At 35.2% G+C, this 19,338-nt stretch overlaps 1 protein-coding gene across 1 annotated transcript; it reads right to left on the bottom strand.

Annotated features, from left to right (window-relative positions):
• Window positions 1–19: 19 nt before the first annotated feature.
• Window positions 20–15,973, bottom strand: LOC128993333 (zinc finger protein 436-like). Its single transcript, XM_054417164.1, has 9 exons — window positions 15,802–15,973; window positions 14,577–14,828; window positions 13,415–13,595; window positions 6,127–6,257; window positions 3,902–4,053; window positions 3,457–3,654; window positions 2,648–2,815; window positions 1,374–1,566; window positions 20–705 (listed from the first exon to the last, which is right to left on the bottom strand). Exons 1-9 carry the CDS (start codon window positions 15,919–15,921, stop codon window positions 388–390), a joined length of 1,713 nt encoding a protein of 570 aa, XP_054273139.1. The 5' UTR covers window positions 15,922–15,973; the 3' UTR covers window positions 20–387.
• Window positions 15,974–19,338: the final 3,365 nt, after the last annotated feature.

Raw genomic sequence — 19,338 nt, 5'->3', positions numbered from 1 at the left:
TGTAAACCTTTTGTACAATTTGGTAACCTTCCCATAGTTGGTTACTATGACTGTACTAAATTTCATGTGGATCACCTCAGCCGTTCAGTAGGAGTATGTGGAAAACGAAAGCAGGAAAGTAATATATAAGAGCTTTGCTTGCTCCGCTCAATCATTTACAAAGGAAATTCTCGTATACGTCTATTTAAAACCTTCATAGTCCCGGTCTCACGGCACAATATAGGTTTCATTATTTCCTGAAAATAATCACATATCACTGTGAGAAACTCTTACCCAATGTATTAAATACATCCTAATGTTATTGATTAGGAAACTTGTACATTAGCACCTAATAGTAGTAATATATAAAATACAAAAGTAGATCTAAATCTAGATAGAGAGTGTTTGCTACCTATGCTGCATCATGTCCAGGGAAGGGTCTAGGTGGGTAAAGGAGAAGTACTGCTGCAACGGGGCCCCACTGAATGTGTTGTGGGGATGGTAGGTGGTGGCGGGGAACTCCTCGTACAATGGTAGAGGGTCCAGTGTAGGCGGGGGTGCTGGGGGTAGTGGCGCCGGGGGATGAGACTTGGTTCTGGACTGTCGGCTGGTGTTGATGCCGTGTCTCCGCTTCATGTGCTTGTTGTAGTTAGGCCAGTTTGTGAAGTGGTGTTGACACTCCAGACAGGAGTAGGGTCTCTCCCCAGTGTGTTGTCTTCTGTGTGTCTGTGGACAATATACATATTGTTGCAGTAGTGTAGGTGGGTCTGTGGCCCAACAATTTTGTAAGTTGCCGCCACTAATATTTGTCAGTACTATTTGTGAACTCTATCGGCTCGACCCTCATTTTGCAATCAGGCACAAGGCCCATGTTGAGAGACAAATGTGAGAATAAAGGAGGTTCCCAACCTGAAGTTGTAACCTTAAAACAAGGATGATTATCTATCATGCTTTGTCTCACATATGCAGTTCCAGATAATGGGCAACAAAATAAATAAATGAAATTAATTTGGCTCTGTTTAGTATCATATAGAATTGTCTGCTGTACTCATAGAGCTTTCTTATCTGTTTGTACCAGTGTTGGCTTTAATGGTCATCCCATTACTAAACACTCCATTCAATGAAACTCAAAATTTCTTGAAAGAATACGTTGTAAGGAACAACAAAAAGAATATTTTATCCAATTTACAACCTTGGCCAACAAAATGAATTTTTTAAATATAATTTCAATTTTTCATCAAACCAAATCTACTAAAATATGAAATTACTCACTTTGGTTAGGATTAATCAAATTTCTAATTTCTAATTTAAATTGGTTTTGTTAAATTGAGTTTGTTTAGGCCTAAATGTTTTGCTAAGACTAAGTAACAGTGTTCCTAGCCCCTGCAACTTACCGTAAGGATACCCTTAAAGCGGAACGCCTTGCCACAGTACTCGCAGGTAAAGGGCATAGCTCCAGTATGTATCCGTAGGTGTTCCCTGAGTGTTCCTCGCTCTCTGAAGGAACGCCCACAAACGTCACACTGATGCGGCTTGGCGCCCGTGTGTACCGAGTGATGCTTCCGCAGCTGCATGGCTGTCTTAAACCTGCAACATAGAGATTGTATAAGTATTTACACAGTAGGGCCTACTAATCTGCAATTGTTTGTGAAAATACATTTTATCAGTCAGGATAAAGGAGACTATTACACCCGACTACCCACAAGTACATTAGCATACCGTAAAGGTAGGTACTTTAATATATTGTGTTCGGAGGTCTGTGGATTTGGTAAGTAATTTAGTAGACTCTGTTTATATTATATTACCAGCTTTTAAGCTATATAAATTCGTACGACGGTTGTCTGTTAATTAAGGTATCCAAAGAGCTCCTTTCAAAATGGAATAAACTCATTTCTAATCAAACTCTTACACATGTTCTTTATTTCCCTCACTAATCTAGCCAGAGCCATGAATAAAAATCTTTTAAGAAGCGAAATGCTTATGGAGAATAGTCAGAATCGAATCTTGCTGCCAAAACGAACTTCGCTCGGCTGCCCCTAAGAGTAACCCCTATAAGAGTGCCCCTTCTTTAGGTCGATACTTTGTCTCACTCTCTCTGGCTCAGTCAGCTGACTTGGTTACACGTTCCCGATAGTAGCGCCTTCGCTACCTAGATGCAGCAGCGGGAAGTATCCGAAATTCAAATATTCCCACTTAAATGGACTGATTTTTTTTTTTTACAAAGTCATTGCACTTCTTATAAGGTTAGAATACATTGCCAGTACCCCACCTTCGTGTTATTTCAGAAGGTATAGTTATAGTAGCCCTTAATGATGGAAGAGAAAATCTACACTACTGTTGAACACAAATTGCAGTCTGTGAATGAATTAATAAAAAAAACCTAATTCGCCTAGCCCAAAGAAAATTCACAATCCAATCACATTACAGACATTTATCCTTTTAAAATGCAGATACAATTGCCTGTTTTCTACACACCTTAACTAGGCCTAGGTATATATCGTAACTTTGTAACTTGATATCTGTTACCTGTTAAAACTACTTCCAATTGTTGGTAACCTTTTATTTCTATGACATCTTGGCTGATGCCTCATATTATTGTTTTTCACATTTCTATTACTGCGTGTATTCATGATTTACCCCCCACACCAGTTAGCTCTGGTCCACTTACGACTTGTTGCAGAGTTGACATGTGAAGGGTTTGTCCTGAGAGTGAGTCAACATATGAGCGTCCAAGTTGCCCTTCTGTATGAAACTTTTGCCACACTGGTCACAGGTGAAGTTCCTGATACCCGTGTGGATACGTTTGTGAGTCACTAGATTTGGCTTAGTTGAGAACCTGTTAAATTAACAGTACCATCAGTATATTGTATTCAAAACTGAAATACTAGAAGAATATTAACAGATTCAATATTCGATGTCACTATACCCTACGGGGGGCCACCAGTTGACCGACAAGATACTTGGTCGTTTGGCCACTAGACCGTCTTTTTTAATTTAATAGATAAGATACTGGAAACCAGTACATCGACAAGTTATTTCATCGTCAGTCCAGTTGACCGGCCTGTAAAACTAAATTATTATATACGAGAAACCAACTGGTCGTTAATTGACCCGACCGACATGCCACTTGCTCGTCTTTTAGGTGGGGATGTGTTGAGCAGCAGTGCCAGCGGCACGCGCAGCTGTAGAGGGCGCTGCAGGCGTATCTTCTGTATCTTGTAGCGGCGGTTTTTACCAGATTTACTCCAACAATTTTCAGCTATCACAATGCAGCGGACTAGTGAGGTTTTTTTACTACGCTTAATTGTTTGTTTTTCAATCGATATTTTTTTACATACAGTAGAGTGAATTGGCTAAATTGGTAAATTGGCTGTTACGTAAATATTTACGTTTACATGCATTGTTAAACAACGTATCTTATAAAGGATGATGTGATTTAATTGTTAAATTAAAAAACTAGCTTGCTTTACTATTTACCTCTTATTGCACTGATCACAGAGGTATTTGTTCTTGACGTCCTCAGGCAGATGGCAACGTGCGTGGATGTACAATGCGTTCTGATGCCTAAACGCCTTCCCACACTCCTGGCACGTGTAGGGACGAGAGTTGCTGGAACATCCTGAGTGAGAGTCCAGCACTCGCTTGTTGGAGAAACACTTTCCACACTCCTCACAGCTGCCAAACAACAGATGAAACCATCATTAATGTACAACACACCAAATCACATGTGCAGATCACAAGAAAAGTGTGAAAAAGACGTTCACTGAAGTACAGTACAGTTTCTTGATGCTAGCAATGACCCTTGGTCCATAAAATGAATTAAACCTGTAAAATTAGGTGATAGGCTGAATATTGTAAATGAATCCTATAATTTGTCGTACATAACTCATTGGTTGGTTGTACTGTATACAAGTGTGCATACCTGTATTTTAGAAGGCTACGATGGCGTTTGATGTGTTGGAAGAAAGCTTGAAACTGTGTATGATCCTTGGAGCACTGTGCACACACGTAGTGTGGAGGCTGCTTGTGGACTAGCTCGTAATGTTCTCTCAGCTCCTGGACACTTGATACATCCTGCAAGGTCAATACACAATACATCAGTTGGCTCTGGTATGGTTTGTGATAGAAGAAAGCCTGAAGTAATATAATCAAATATGAGGTCCTTACTAAAACTTGATTAATAAATTCATGGTCTACAGTCTATACTCCGCGCCAAAGCTGGTGGCGGCTGAGGGATTAGGACGGCCAGGTAGGACTACATAGGTCTGACCAGCTCACCGACCTGGCCGTCCTAATCCCTCAGCCGCCACCAGCTTTGGCGCGGAGTATAGATTTGTATAATTTTGTGTGGGTGTAGAAGAAAAACCAAGACCACATTGATAATTATGTCTCCACAATTTCACCGCTATTGCGAGAAAAGACAGTGTTATCTCCTCAATCGTACAAAATTGTTTGTTATTTCGCTGCTAAGAAGGGTGATGACTGACGATAGTGTCCCTGTGACTGCAAATTATGTTGATAATGTAACCGCAATTACAGAAGATGATTATGATTTCGCCCCTATTGCAGGAGAATATGGTGTTCTCGCTCTGGTAATGGGAGATGTTTACGATTTTAATGCTCTGGCAGGTGGCAATGACGATGTTGCTGCTATCGCAGGAGATAATAGCAATAGTGTCACGTCCACGAATTACTGTTCATGATGGCATACAACAGTAAAATAAAGACCAAAAATGTACTCTGTTTGTCATCATAGCAAATTGAAATAATTAATTGTTATTCAATATTTTTAATCAAATTAAAAATTTATTGTTTCACAGAAAGACAAGTCTTGTTAAATTTCTGTTCCAAATTTGAGGAGGGAACAAAATTTTGCTCTGTCCTGAGTTCAAAATACATTTCGGATTCAAAATGACTTTTCAAACAGGGATGTTGAGGAAATTTTTTTTAGGACATTTTAATAATATTGGTATTTTTAGGGCGGGAATCTTGGGATTCATCGATTGCAGAAGTTGTCTGCCATGTTTGATTCATTAAAAATTCACAATGTGTCAAAGTTTCCGTTATCGCATGGGGAACTTCTATATACAGCAAATGCGGTAAATGCGATTTCACCACAATCAAGGAATATTTTGGATTTGGTATTGAAATCAAATTCACACAGAATCACAATTATATATTAATCAACCGTGAGTTTAGATGTATTGAGAATCGGAATCAGCTTATCCCTAATATTAAAGCTTTTAACCGTAAAAATTCCTAGCTCAATCTATAATTGGAAAAAAGACTTATCCGTGGTTTTAAGGTCTATATAAAGTAAGTGGGCAACCTGTAATAGTTTTGATTTACTGACTCTTAAAAATCAAAATAAAGTAGTATAGCAGTGAAAAAAAATATTACAGTTCCTTTACCTTGGTTCATAATAAATACAGGGTGATTGATATAAGTGTGCCAGCCGTTTTATTCTAAAACTATAAGAGATATCAAAAAAAGTTAAATAGTAAGTGCCTTGGATTTTTTATTTTAAAAATGTTAGTCCAGTCAAAAAAAATTATTTTAGCCGCCATTTTTACAATATGGCCACCAACTTTGATATTTCTTACGGAACTTCCTGTATTTTATGATGTATTCCAGTAGAAAATGTAATTTTAAGACGATTTTATTCTTGTGATTCTTTTCATAAACCTAACCGTTTCAAAGATAATAATGTTTAAAGTTTTAAAAATTCGGCATAAGAAAGAGTTTCGATAAAGGCCTAAGCAAGCATGCCAGCTGTTTTATTCAAAAACTATTCGAAATTTCACAACTTTAACCATTATTATCTTTGAAACGGTTAGGTTTATGAAAAAAATCACAAGAATAAAATTGTCTTAAAATTACATTGTCTACCGGAATACATAATGAAATACAGAGCGTTCCATAAGAAAAATCAAAGTTGGCGGCCATATTGGAAAAATAGCGGCTAAAATATTTTTTTCGACTTGACTACAATTTTTAAAATAAAAAATCCAAGGCACTTACCATTTAACTTTTTTTGATATCTCTTATGGTTTTCGAATAAAAGGGCTGGCACACTTATATCAATCACCCTGTATACTTGACTAAGTATAACTTTAATCGGGTTGTTAGGTGCTTGGTACACCTTACCTGAGAACACTGAGAACACACCCAAGGATATTGTTGCCACTGCTTGTCTTGAGCCATTAACTCTTCTATCTCCTGGTCTGTAAGTTCCTCTACCTTTTTCAGTTTACTTCGCTTCCTCTTCGTCCCACTACCTGAAATTTTGTATAGGCTCTTTAACATCAGATGTGCTAACAGAATCAATTTTACTTAAATGCTAGAACAAAACAGTTAGCAATCAAGGACAATGTTTACTGCGTGATTAATTTTTGTCTCCTACAATTTTATACCAAATTATTTTATTTCATAATTTATTTTATTTAGGGATGGTCAAGTCTCGAAATTTCGGGAAATTTTCGGGAAATTTTAAGTCTCGTTACTTGAGACGAGATTTCTTTTTGGCCAAGATTTTTATCGAGACGAGAATTAAAAAAAAAAAAAAAAAATTAAAAACGCCTGCAGAAAGTCAATGCAATACCCGCAATACAGGAGCGTGTTGTAGTTGCGTTTCCTTTGCAAAGGCGTTCTTATTTAATTAATTCTTTAAATGTAAATATTACTTTAATTATTTAAATAATATTACTTTAATAACATTTGAGAAGTTTTGTTAAGTGTAAGCAGTGTGAGGAATTTTTTATTACTACAAAAAGTCAAAACAAGTAACTATTTTATAAAAATTAATATTGCTTTTATTTTATGATTTATTTTGTTTTAGGATAAGTTGAACTCTATCCTAACTGATAGTGATATCACTATGTTTCCTAATCGTAGGCATTTTTAATAAATTAGGCGTGATTAATAAAAAAATGTTATGCTGATATTTTTTAATAAAAGATTGTAAATATTCTTGTCTATTATCATTATTTTTGTATTTAAACAGTCATCTAACAATGTTACAAAATCAGGTAAAAATTTTGAACGTGCATTTCCCGTTGTGTATGAGAAGGGAAATCCCGTCTCGATCTTGTCTCGAAATTTTATGAGAAATAACAAATCTCGTCTTGAACTAAAAATCCAATCTCGTCCATCCCTAATTTTATTTAACCTCTAGGGCAATAATATTTTTGCTAAATCATTATTATCTCTAGTTGATTTTAAAATGAGTTATGGAAAGCAAGGGAAGTACATAAGATGCATAACAGACACACAAATCAAAAAAAGGTTAAACTATCTGATGTTCACTAACTGATCATTGTAATTATCCTGTGAAGGATAATAATTACGATGATCAATTGACACATGGTGGAAGTAAGACAGGTGTGCTATTCAGCCGGACGAGTTAGAGACCGTTCTGCGCAACACGTTGTGACATCACCTTGGGGGCAAACCGCCTCGCAAACAACATCAACATTTTGAACAGTTAGAATTGGGAAAAATTATAAAACTTGATATGGATATCAATTATAAGTGGACGATGTGTGTTGTGAAAAAATAGTTAGTAATTGTACAAACTTAACCGTGAAATCACTCTTTATACTTGGCCTTTCTTAAAACTAAACATGAAACAGTTAATCGGCTACCAAATCACATACTATTTGGTTAGAAGCATCTGACCAGCGTGAAAGTTTTAGACAAATATTCAAATTTAAATTTTTTTATACATACTGTTAGACGCGTTATTTCCTGAGATATGCGTACCGGTAGTTATATGAGCGCGTGATCGTAGCGCGCGCTGCGAGTCGAATCAGTTGCCATGTATTAATCACGCATTGCCCTCCAAAAAATAATGTAGTTTTATGAATATAGTTAGTAGTGGTGATATTTTTATTCCTGTGTTTATATTTTTATGTGCGAAAATTTCAGTAGGAAAAAGTTCAGTTGACTTCAGTAGTTTTAGCGAATTTCCATATAGGGAAGTAGCTATTACCGTAGGTCTCATGGTAAGACCTAAGCCCGGGACCGATTTACATTTTCATTTTGATGTCCCCAGAGGCCAAAAACACCATTCGTTCAAATTTTTATATATCTATATATATATGAAAAATAGAAAAATAGGGCTACTATATATAAATAAAGATTAAACATTAATAAACTTAGTACCCAAGTAAAATTATTTATTAAAATATTTACTGACTATAGTTTCGGCTCTAAGGCAATTTTCAAAGTCTATAAATAAAGACTTAATATATATATATATATATATGTGTGTCCATCCGCACGATAACTTGAGTAATTTTTGTCCGATTTTGATAAAATTTGGTTTGAAGGTGTAAGGCGGGATAAACTTGAATGAGTTCGCAAACCAGCATGATCGGACTATGGGAACGGGGGTTTATGGGGGGTTTTATGGGGTAAAAATAGGTTTTTCCCATTTTTGACCCTAAAAACACAAAATTTCACAATTTCTTTTTAAACCATTTTGTAGAGCTTAAAAAAACAAATAATTTAGTATATAGAAGCGTTATTATGCGCCTAATTGTTACTGAGAAAATTCAAAAAAATTGTAATTTTAAAATTCCCATGTTATTCTTATGGAGAATAAGTCAACTGTTGTAGTTTGCTTGTTTATGAATATATTTTGATCAAATTTAGAAAATACATTAATTTCTTCCTAAACCGCAGTACCTTTTAATATTTTACATAAAAAAAACTTTTTTACCCTCCCTGTTGCAGCAAACCTAAGTACTCATTAAACTAATTCTGTTTAAATAGGGAATAAATGTGATATTTTTAAGGAGACATTTTAGTTTAAATCCAATCAGGCAAATGGAAATTCGCCAAGTCTGCAGGTTTGCTGCGGCGGGGGTATTTTTCCTGTTTTAATACGGATTATTTCGTAATAGTTCACAGAGAAGATATAATTTTGTCTTCTCTTTGAATAGGGTTAAAGTTGCCAAATAACATTTAAAGTGTTGCAAATCGTTATTGATTAACTAAAACCAAAGTCTGCATATAATGGTTTAAATAATAAACTCTCTTTAACGCAAAGAAATGTATAACATAGTATTTATAATCAGCAAGCATTCAGTGATTATAATACAAAATTGTTTCATTCTTGTAATACCATAATAGGCTTTAAAAGATTGTGACATTTCACTTAAAATAGTTTACAATACCTGCATAAAGTAATCCTTTGTTGCTGCTTTTGGCAACTAGTTTCGGTTCTTCTGAACCATCATGAGGTCTCAAGGTGTCAGGTAATCACTTCATTCGAAGGTCGTTAACATACAGAGTTCAATAAATAACAATGAATGAATGAACACGCACCGGTGATAAGAAGACAGAGACAGACATCATAGACCACCAGTCTAGACTTTCCCTCAACCCGGTCATGATTGATTATGTCAATGTCCCTTTGTGTTTTTTGTAAACGTGTGTCCGTTCCGTGTTATCGTGTTTCGTATAAGTTTTATTTATAGAACTCTGTATGTTAACGACCTTCGAAAGAAGTTATTACCTGACACCTTGAGGCCTGATGATGGTTCAGCAGAACCTAAACTAGTTGCCAAAAGCAGCAACCAAGGATTACTATATGCAGGTATTGAAAACCATTTTAAGTATAATACAGTAATCCAGAGGCTAATCAACTATTTTTAAATTTGACATTTCAGTTTAACTCGACTGCTAGGATCCTATTTCAGCCCGGTTGTTATCTATGACGCAACTTTGGCTCGGAAGCGGGGGTGTGGGAGGGGGGATGATCACGTGTTGTTTGTTTTGAGCCGTTGTCTGTAACTACCATTACCAATAAATTGTACTTATTAAATGGTGACTTACATAAGGACGTTGACAGAAGATATCTAACGATAGGAACCTATATCAAAATCAACAAATAAACAGAAAGCTAAGACAATGTAATTTTGCAAGTGACAATAAAAGAAAACTTCTGAAGAAACTTAAAAAGTTTAGAAAAATCCAGAGCTGGTAAATGTTTTACATGTTTACTCTCTAGTGGTAAATTTTGTAATAAAAACACTCAAAAATCACCTAACCTAAACTGTGGGATTTCCACAGTTTAAATAGTGGGGGCCATCTTCTGAAAAAGACCCAATTATTTAGCTTAATTTATTTTAAAGGGGGGTACCAATAAATAACTGTTACTGTAAAGTGATGGTGTACAGATAATTATGAAAATGTCTCATTTGGCCATCGTGTAGTGCAAAACCGTCAAAACCGACTTCAGTAAACCTTCACTAAAGTAAGTTACAGTAGCCTATAGGCCTACTATCACCATTCATAATACTCATATTATATTATATTATATTCATATTAATCAGTCGTTCTTGCATTCATATGTGTCAATAAATCCTACTCTAATCAGAACTAACCACATTAAATTAAATAATCACAAATAGAATTGGTAAAAATGTTCCAACTTGGAGTAGACTACGTGTTAATATGATTCCTATAAATTTTGATTTTACAGAATGAGAGAACCAGTGATATGACACACAAGGAAACAAAGGTTTGTGATTGTTTTTACAACATTGCCACATCTAAAGCTATTAGGCGACTACAGTTATATCAGCTAACAGCAAGAGTGAAAGTTACATAGCTCGAGGGACATTGTTGTCAGGATTATCATCTACATTGCTTAAGCTGGGAAAACTGAATGGCTACCTACTGAAACATATCAATAAAGGGTGTCATTTCAACATCAATAAATCAACAATGTTAGGAAAACTTTGAGTGGTATTACAGAATTTTGCCTTCTAAAAGGTATTTATAGGTAAAAAAAGACAGCTTGGTGTTAGAAATGTATTGAATAATAAAATTTGCTGGATTATTTTTTATTACAAAAATGTAAATTATTCAGGTCTTAAAGATACGGAAAAACACAACAGATTTTTTTAAATAATAAGTTTCGGGGATCCTAATTTAGACAACAATTTTGGAGTGAAATACCCAATTAGGCTAACTTATATTAGATTTAATTGTGGCTGTTATATATTTCTTAACTTATATTGTAAAACTACATTTCACAGAGAGAATGTACAACATCTTGTCGTAACCTAGTTTTACAAAATTTATTGGGTTCCTACCAAAAATGTTTTTCTACACAAACTAGGTTATGATCAGGTGTGAAAGATTTATTTAATTTTGTTTTTCCTTACCTGTCACTAATAGTTTTTCTTATCAGAAAAAACCAAACTAATATTATTGACAATACAGTGGAACCTCGATAAGAAGACCCTCAATAACAAGTGGCCCTTGATAACAAGTGTAATTTTCCAATACCCTTGATTTTATATTGGCCTTAAATGCATATTATTGCAAACCTCAATAAGAAGTCAACCTTGATAGCAAGACATATTTGATCATCCCCACGAGAGTCTTCTTATCAAAGTTCTACTGTATTATTTTCATGAACTTGCAAATGTACTTTGATTTGATGTGTTTATTATAACATTTATTATTTATTTACAGCCCAAATCATACCTTAGTGTCTAGTATAACATAATATTGGGTCAAGCATAATATTGGCTATAACAAACCTAGGCAGCTGTAAGGTGAATATCAGTTAAGTTGCAGAGACCTTAACTGTTTCTGCGATTATGGAGACAGCTGACATATTTCAATCACGTAATACCTGCAGACGTTTTTTTAGATCGCATAAATAAAAGCTTAGCTGAATTTTTTAATTTCTCCCCCTATACCATAGTACCGGTATATGGAGAAAGTATTGTTTTCGTCAAAATTTTTGAGTTTGAGTTTTGAGTGGATATATTCATTTGGGTCCCCCTGGACCCAAAAAAGTGGTTTTCGAAGTGATGTCTGTGTGTGTGTCTGTGTGTCTGGATGTGTACAGAGCTAGGGACTACACCTGTGGTCCGATTTCGATGAAATTTGGTATGTAGGTTTTAATCAATCCATGGTAGGCTATCTCCAGGCGTTTTTTTCATCTTTTTGAAATTTTGATTTTTAATGGGGATTTTCCCATAAAAACCCATAAAAAACTGAAAAAATCAGATTTTCTCGAAAATGGCCCAAACGATTTTGATAAAAATTTGGTATGTTATAGTGCTTTATATTCTGAACAAAATGGTACAAATCTCATTTCTGTAAAAATTACGGTTCAAAAGTTATGGTAAATTATGTTATTTTTCCATAAAAACCCCATTAAATAACAAAAAATAGGATTTTAGAAAAAAATCCGGTTTTAATTTAACATAGTATGTTATGGTCCGTAAAGTTTTGATAGTTTTTCATTTTTAAAAAATTTAATTTAATGGGAATTTTCCCATAAAACCCCATAAAATAACATAAAAATCGGATTTTCACAAAACTGGCCCGAACGATTTTGATAAAAATTTAGTATGTTATAGTCCTTTAAATTCCGAACAAAATTGTACAAATCCCATTTCCGTATATTTACTCTCACCGCTTACACATGATAAAGGTTGTTGACAAACTTATAAGAGAAAGTATGAGTCAGAATGCTGATACCGTTTTTTTTACTTGGTGCTCAATCACAATGAGCTATGAATGGCTACTATCATTACTTTTGGTCATGGACTGGAATGACATCCGATCTGGTTTGCTTCAGTGCTAGTAATAACGGTGAACCATTTTCAGATTCCTATTTTGACAACACTGGCAAATGAACTTCTGCTCATCAGTAGGCCCTACCGATCGGTTTTTACCCTACATAAAACTTAAGTGTATAACAAACTCATTTATGAAATGGATCGTTTAACATGTTAAAATTGTTCAGTTGTTGCACAAAAATAAATTCATTACAAAATCCATACCAAAATTTGATAAAAAAAGTATGGTCAAACTGACCTACTGAGCGAGCAATTCACAACATAGTGAAGACATTTGAGAAAACTGGAATAATTACATATCTATAAGCCTGATGTTCAAAATTAAAAACTAAGTTAGTTTAAATGTAAGGGCATTATCAAATTAAATTTTTTTCCTTAAGACAAACCTTCTCACTGATTGTTGTAACAACCTTGGTAAGTTTGGTAGAAATACGTTCAGCCGTCATTGCAAGATGATAAGAGAGTTTGCATTGAAGTCTATTTCAAAGATCATCGCTTCGCTCCGCTTAATTAAATCTTTATAACTTTTTTATATTATTTTTATCTTTATCGTCTTTAGAGGGCTTTAGAACATTTATAGACCTCCCTTACACTTTTCAATACTTGTCAGTTGTCACTTACAGCAAGGACATACTTTAAGGCATGTTTAAGTGAGGGATTAGCTTAGATTAAGTGGGATGTGGGTCGAGTGTGGCGGCTTGTGTAGCTGAATTCTTATTACTATTCCACACTGTTACAAACAACTATGACTTATGGGAACAATGAACATAAGACTAATAATCTACAAATTGCACAAACAGAATGTTAAAGTGAAATACTGGTACCTGGTTCATTCTCATCATTGGGGACTTCTACCATTTCCTCCATAACCTGGTCGAGGCCATCCTGAGATAGATCTCCTGAATCTACTTCCTCTTCGTCGTCATCTTCCTCTTCCTCCTCTTCTATATCATCTTCTAATCCATCCACCTTTTCTTCTACCTCTTCACTCACAGCACTTATTTCCTACACAATAAATCTATTATAAGTTATCCCTTACCTTGCAATATCCATTAGAGTAAAATACTAATATATATTGTAGTATTTGGTTATTGATGTTGACCTCAAGAGGAATTCATGGGCTCATTATTTTCTGATTAGCATAACCACTACCCTTGACCACCACAATGTCTTGAAACATCTTATCTGACTTATTTTGTCATTCATGTGCACTGATATCAGCGGTGCCCTATCTGCCCCTATCTGCTTATAATGAATCGCCAAAATTCAAAGCTAGGCCTACCGGTATGTCTTTTAGCAACACTGCTACAGCTTCAAGTATTACAGTATCATTTTCTACGATTCCTCATATACAAAATTTAATATTGAAGAGAGACAGAACACGCATTGACGAATATATACATAAAACACAAAAAACTATACATTTATGAATCAGTGTCACGGTGTGTGCATGCGTTTGGGTTCACACAAAAAGGTTTAAAGGTCTACCTCAACAAAATAATATAACTTAGGCTAATGTTAAACACTTTATAATAGGGTATTTGGTAGTCTGAATCTTTAAAAACTATTAAAAGATATTAAGCTTATTTTTTTCCTAAAACCTTACATATCATAGGTACTGAACTTAGGTTCTTCTTAGAGAGGCCTATGACCACCACTATCTCCCCCCCCCTTTCAGGCTCCGACCTTAACATCGGCCTAAGTTTTGCTTTAGTAGGCTTACATGTACCCAGGGGCGCAAATGGATTTAGGTTTGTTTGGGGGCCCAAGGAAGAGAACAATTCTCCGGCAAGAAAGGGTGGAGGGGAGTACAAATATCTCTCAGGGCCTATATCCCATGACATGCAAACAAGCTTCGGACCTAGAACATTTTAACTTACAGTTACTAGAATGATAAATCGCCTAATACTAAATTAGACTTCACTATGAAAAGATTTGGTTATCATCTTGAACACAACAAAATTAGTAGGCCTAGCTATTCCATACCGGAACAGGAACAGATACAGTGACGTGATGTGTAGCAAGCGCCTGATTGGTTGGAGCTGGAAGGGGAAGTAGCTCTACAAGGCTATCTTCCTCCTTCAGTTCCGAGGTTTGACAGACTTCCTCGGTGATGGGGAAGAGCCGATGGAGTGTCATCTGAGCCATGTGAGTATCCTCAACAAATCGATAACAGTCTTCCAGTCTGGAGCAGCAATCCAAACATACCATCTTAGGCAATGGATCTTCGGGATACATCTGAAAAGATACAACCTAATTCAGTTTAAATTTATACCTTTTTCAGTTAAGCCTACACACTGATGGAGAGACGAGATTCAAATACTGGATGTTTCTGTTTGCGCAAAACTGGAATTAAATTTTGTATTTCCAATAGCCTAAGTTAGGCCTATATTTAAAAAAAGTAAAACTTTCTTTGAAATAACTTAGGTACGGTAGGTACCGTAGGAGAAATTTGTTTGAAATAACTTAGGAAAAATTAGTCAATACCAACCTAAACATTGGTTTTGTTTTGGAGGGCAGGTTTAAGTTATGTGTTTATGCAGATTCGCGGCTGCATTAATTATGGGGGGCTAAGTTACATTAAGTAATCTATTTTGTGTTTAGCTAGGTTGAAATGGTTGGTTAAACAAGGGAAGATTTTAAAATTGCTAGGAGGCTACTGGAGACATTACTTTTAATAAACTGGAATACACCTTGACTGCTGCACCTAAGCCTACGTAGGCCCTATTATAATGGTGTTCCGGGCCCCCACAACCCAGCGGTGACATCACTACGGGATGCCTAATCCACTTTCGGTAGCCAGACGCGTATCCTCTGCGTAAAAATAAATCATACTAGCTTAGCCTAACGTTTAGCAGAAGCTTGGTAGATAAGGTAGGTTGGCTGGTTTAGAGTTAAGTTAGGCTAGGCTAGATCACAAGTGCATTTGGCTGGACTAAACTTAACCCAACAGGCACTTAAGTTAAATTATGCCCATGTCTTCTAGCTTTAACCTATTTCCTGAATGAACTCCTGGATTTTAGTCAGACATTCAATTTATTTAGGCTAACTAAGAATTGTGGTACAAATTTGAGTGCAGTAAGTAAGTTACTGATTTACATTATTAGTATAAACTTAGGCCTAGGCTAGCCTGTACTAAGTTTGTAGCTGGTAAAAAATATAAGTTGGAACGTTTGCTGTTTAACCTAACCTTAAATTTTTTAAATCTCACCTCAATTTGAAGACATTTGCCAATCTTAGATTCAATACGAAGTTTGTGCCCTTCGTCATCATAAATTCCAACAAACAACTCTTTTTTGTTAGCACATAGCCGACAAAGTTTTGCGTCCATTTTAATAATAATATTTATTTACAAATTCACAGCCTCAACATTGTTTGTTTACACTGGTTGCTTTAACCTTCAATTTCACAGAAATGGAATACAGTAACCATCAAAATTTCTCACACTGACACTGTCACTTCAAACGTACACTTCCCTTCAGAAGTGTTTCGTTGCGGATGAATACGTCGTATTTGTTTGATACTTTTTATTGTTCTTCTTTGTTGTAAAAAGGCTAATTTTCGTTAACATTAATTAAGGTTCTATTTAGTTTATCTATGCAATTGTTAAACACTAATATTAAATAATTCGGATGAATTAATTAAGGAACTATTTTCTTACGCCTAGAGACGGTCGGTCAAACTAACCTGTGCACTGTGCAGTTTACGCATAAAAATAAAAATATGACGCCGACAGCTGAAATGTAATTTTATAGTTTTCAAATCTGGTTCAAATAAATATAATTTCAAACAAAGATCCAAACCATGTTTCCAACTCAACTTTTTTTTTAGTTCTAAGTTGTATAATAGCTTTTTTACATGTAATTAAGTTGTTTATGGAATGTAACGGCCATTCAGACAACAACAATGAATACAACTAACCATTGTTGAAATAATATGTAGCCTATCTTAATACTTTTCCTCCCTAAATGAATTTACTAAATTTTAATAAATTATAACTTATATGCCACACTGATATAAGAAATTTAAATTAATTAGCCTATGAAGAGCAATCGTTGAAAGAACCGATTTGCAAACTAACTTATGGAAACATAGATAAGTCATGGACCCCCACCTACCCCCACCTGGCCCACCAAGTAACTTAAAAGTAAAATAGAGATAATGTTTTTTTAAACCTTAAGCGCACACTTGTTTTTTTTTACTCTGGAGCGCACGGGGGTCTAGTGGACCCCAAATAGAAATGGGTACCTATACAAAAAAGTTTTTGATATCTAGCTCTTTAAACTTCAGACATACCGGTAATATCTATATTCATTTTCTCATATTGTTACGTAAATTTTATGATCCTACCAAATATCCTTAAACTATTTTGAAAATAATAGTTTGAACCCTTAATTTTTTTCATGATGAAATGTAATACGGTAATGGTGTTGAAGAGAGACAATCGTAGTCAAACAAGTTTTTATTGTAAACAAATATTATTTTTCATTTTACTTGCACGTTTAAGAGTTAAGAATTTATTATATTATTCATTCTGATAGCCCCTGGACTACGAATAATGACTTATATAGGCTTACCTGTCAGTAGTCCAAAATTGTGTCTTTTTCAACTAATGTTGTTCAAAGCTTACATGTTTCGTTGCACTGCAACATCGTCAGAGCTTTTTGTCAAAAACATCAAATAATTTACACATAGAACAAAACACGGAACACGAAACATTTAAACACGTAATAACACGATAGCGCTATCATGACAACCGCTGCCGTGCCGTGTCATGATAGCGCTATCGTGTTATTACGTGTTCAATTTTGAGCAACATTGACACTGTAGTACAAATTAAGTGATTAAAGCTTTGAATTGTTTTTAGGGCGCAGTTTTTACGTTCTCTTTTCAGTCACTTATGTTAAAGGATGGAATTGAGGTAAAGTGGTTGAGATGAATGATCGTAATACTTTGGCTGCCCTTTTCCCCTCCAGGTGTAGTATATGTTACCTCAGACTCAGAATTCGGACATATGTCCGATATTGTAACCAATTCGAGATGTGGACAGTGTGAAATACCCACAACTCGGAGAGAGTAATTAGAAATCGGCCAAAGCGAAATGCCCAGACCGTGTTGTGGGTAAACTGATTTACTCAATTGCCGAAGTCAAAACGTACTTTGGCAATTGAGCAACAATCTAAAATGCCCACAACTCGATGTGAGCAAAAGTGATTCCTCTAACTGGGTTGTGGCATTTCTAGTTTGCACATACGCCGAATTTTCGTTTTCACTGGACATCCTATAATGAAAGACCTAAGAGAGCGGTTAGACACGTTATTTGATCACTGCTTTTTGCTCAAGACAATCTGCTATTATGATACACACGGGAAAACTGTGAAATTCCTTAAAAATCGAGGCAGAAAATAGTGTTAAGGAACACGAAAAGAAAGTTAGCCCCAGTTTCAGTCCAGGACTGGAGACTAAAAGTTGGTCAGTATTGCTGATGTTGACAGGGGACGACTAGTTCGTAGAGCTTTAGCAGTTATTGTTTAAAAGAACAAAAATACAATTGTAACAAGAACTGAGTAATAGCCGCTGTTTTAAATTGCTCTTATATAGGGGAAAAACATTATTTCAATGTCTGGGTATTCCTAATGGGCCTTTTTTTATCATTTTTCCTATTCGGTAAATTGGTGTTACCCATATTTGTCTTAAATGTTTGTTATATACTTGTACTAAGTAAATAAATTTAACTAGGGGACCATATCAGCAATTGATGCTTTATAGTTATATGTATACAAATTTAAAAAAATAATGAACACTTTTTAACACATTTAGTAGCGGTTTCCCCCCAACATGATACATTTCAAAACTGCATAACCATTCTAACCTAAAAACAGAACACTAATATCAATAAACATACAAATACGCAATGTTTACATCAGCTGGTATGTTTAAAACAGCTTATAGAAACACTGTAGCAGTACTTACATGACTCGGTAAAATGACGGGATCTTTGACGGCCTGTGGGGCAGAGCAGGGGTAACTTTTAACACTTCTGATGTTTTTCCCACCATCCTTGGACCTTAATCTTTAAAGTGAATCCTATACATGTGATATATGTTATTATTAGTTATGTTATTATTAGTACAATAAGTTTACAACATTAATTAACTAACTAACACAGCCCTTTTATAACCTTTTACCTAGTTCGAGATATTTTGTGGAAACCGATTCGCTTACGGAATTAAATATATAGATTACAAACATTAATTTTATTTTACTTTACTTAGTGATTGTAGATTTCAGGTGGATGTAGATTTTTGTGTATGCGACAGTTTACAGGCTATTCGGCATTCAAAAACCTCAATTTTTTCGGCATTTGAGTAAATCAGTTTACCCACAAGGTAGTCTGGGCATTTCACTTCGGCCGATGTCCGAATAAAATGCTCACTCTGCGACGTGGGAATTTGACACTTTCCACATCGCGAAGTGGGTCACGAATTTAGACTAGTCATAGACTGAATTCGATGTTTGAGCGTATCGCATACAGGGTGTTCCGTAACTCCCAAGCCAACCTTTAAAGCTATTATTTCTAAGTCCATAACTAATGTAAATATCACATTTAAATCGTCTGTAAGTCAATGGTTACTCACAGAGCCGCCATTTCGTGTTTTTCAAAAATATATTTTAAATCAATAACTGTAATACCTTCAAGAACTTTGAAATATTCAATTAATTTTAATACTACAAATAGGATAATAAT

This window comes from Macrosteles quadrilineatus, unplaced genomic scaffold (genome assembly GCF_028750875.1).
Source record: "Macrosteles quadrilineatus isolate MER2022 unplaced genomic scaffold, UCM_ALF_1.0 Scaffold_4__1_contigs__length_99947679, whole genome shotgun sequence".
In the NCBI taxonomy this organism is placed as follows: Eukaryota; Metazoa; Arthropoda; class Insecta; order Hemiptera; family Cicadellidae; genus Macrosteles; species Macrosteles quadrilineatus.
Note: the sequence above shows the minus strand (reverse complement) of the source record. Positions and strands in the feature narration are given on the sequence as shown.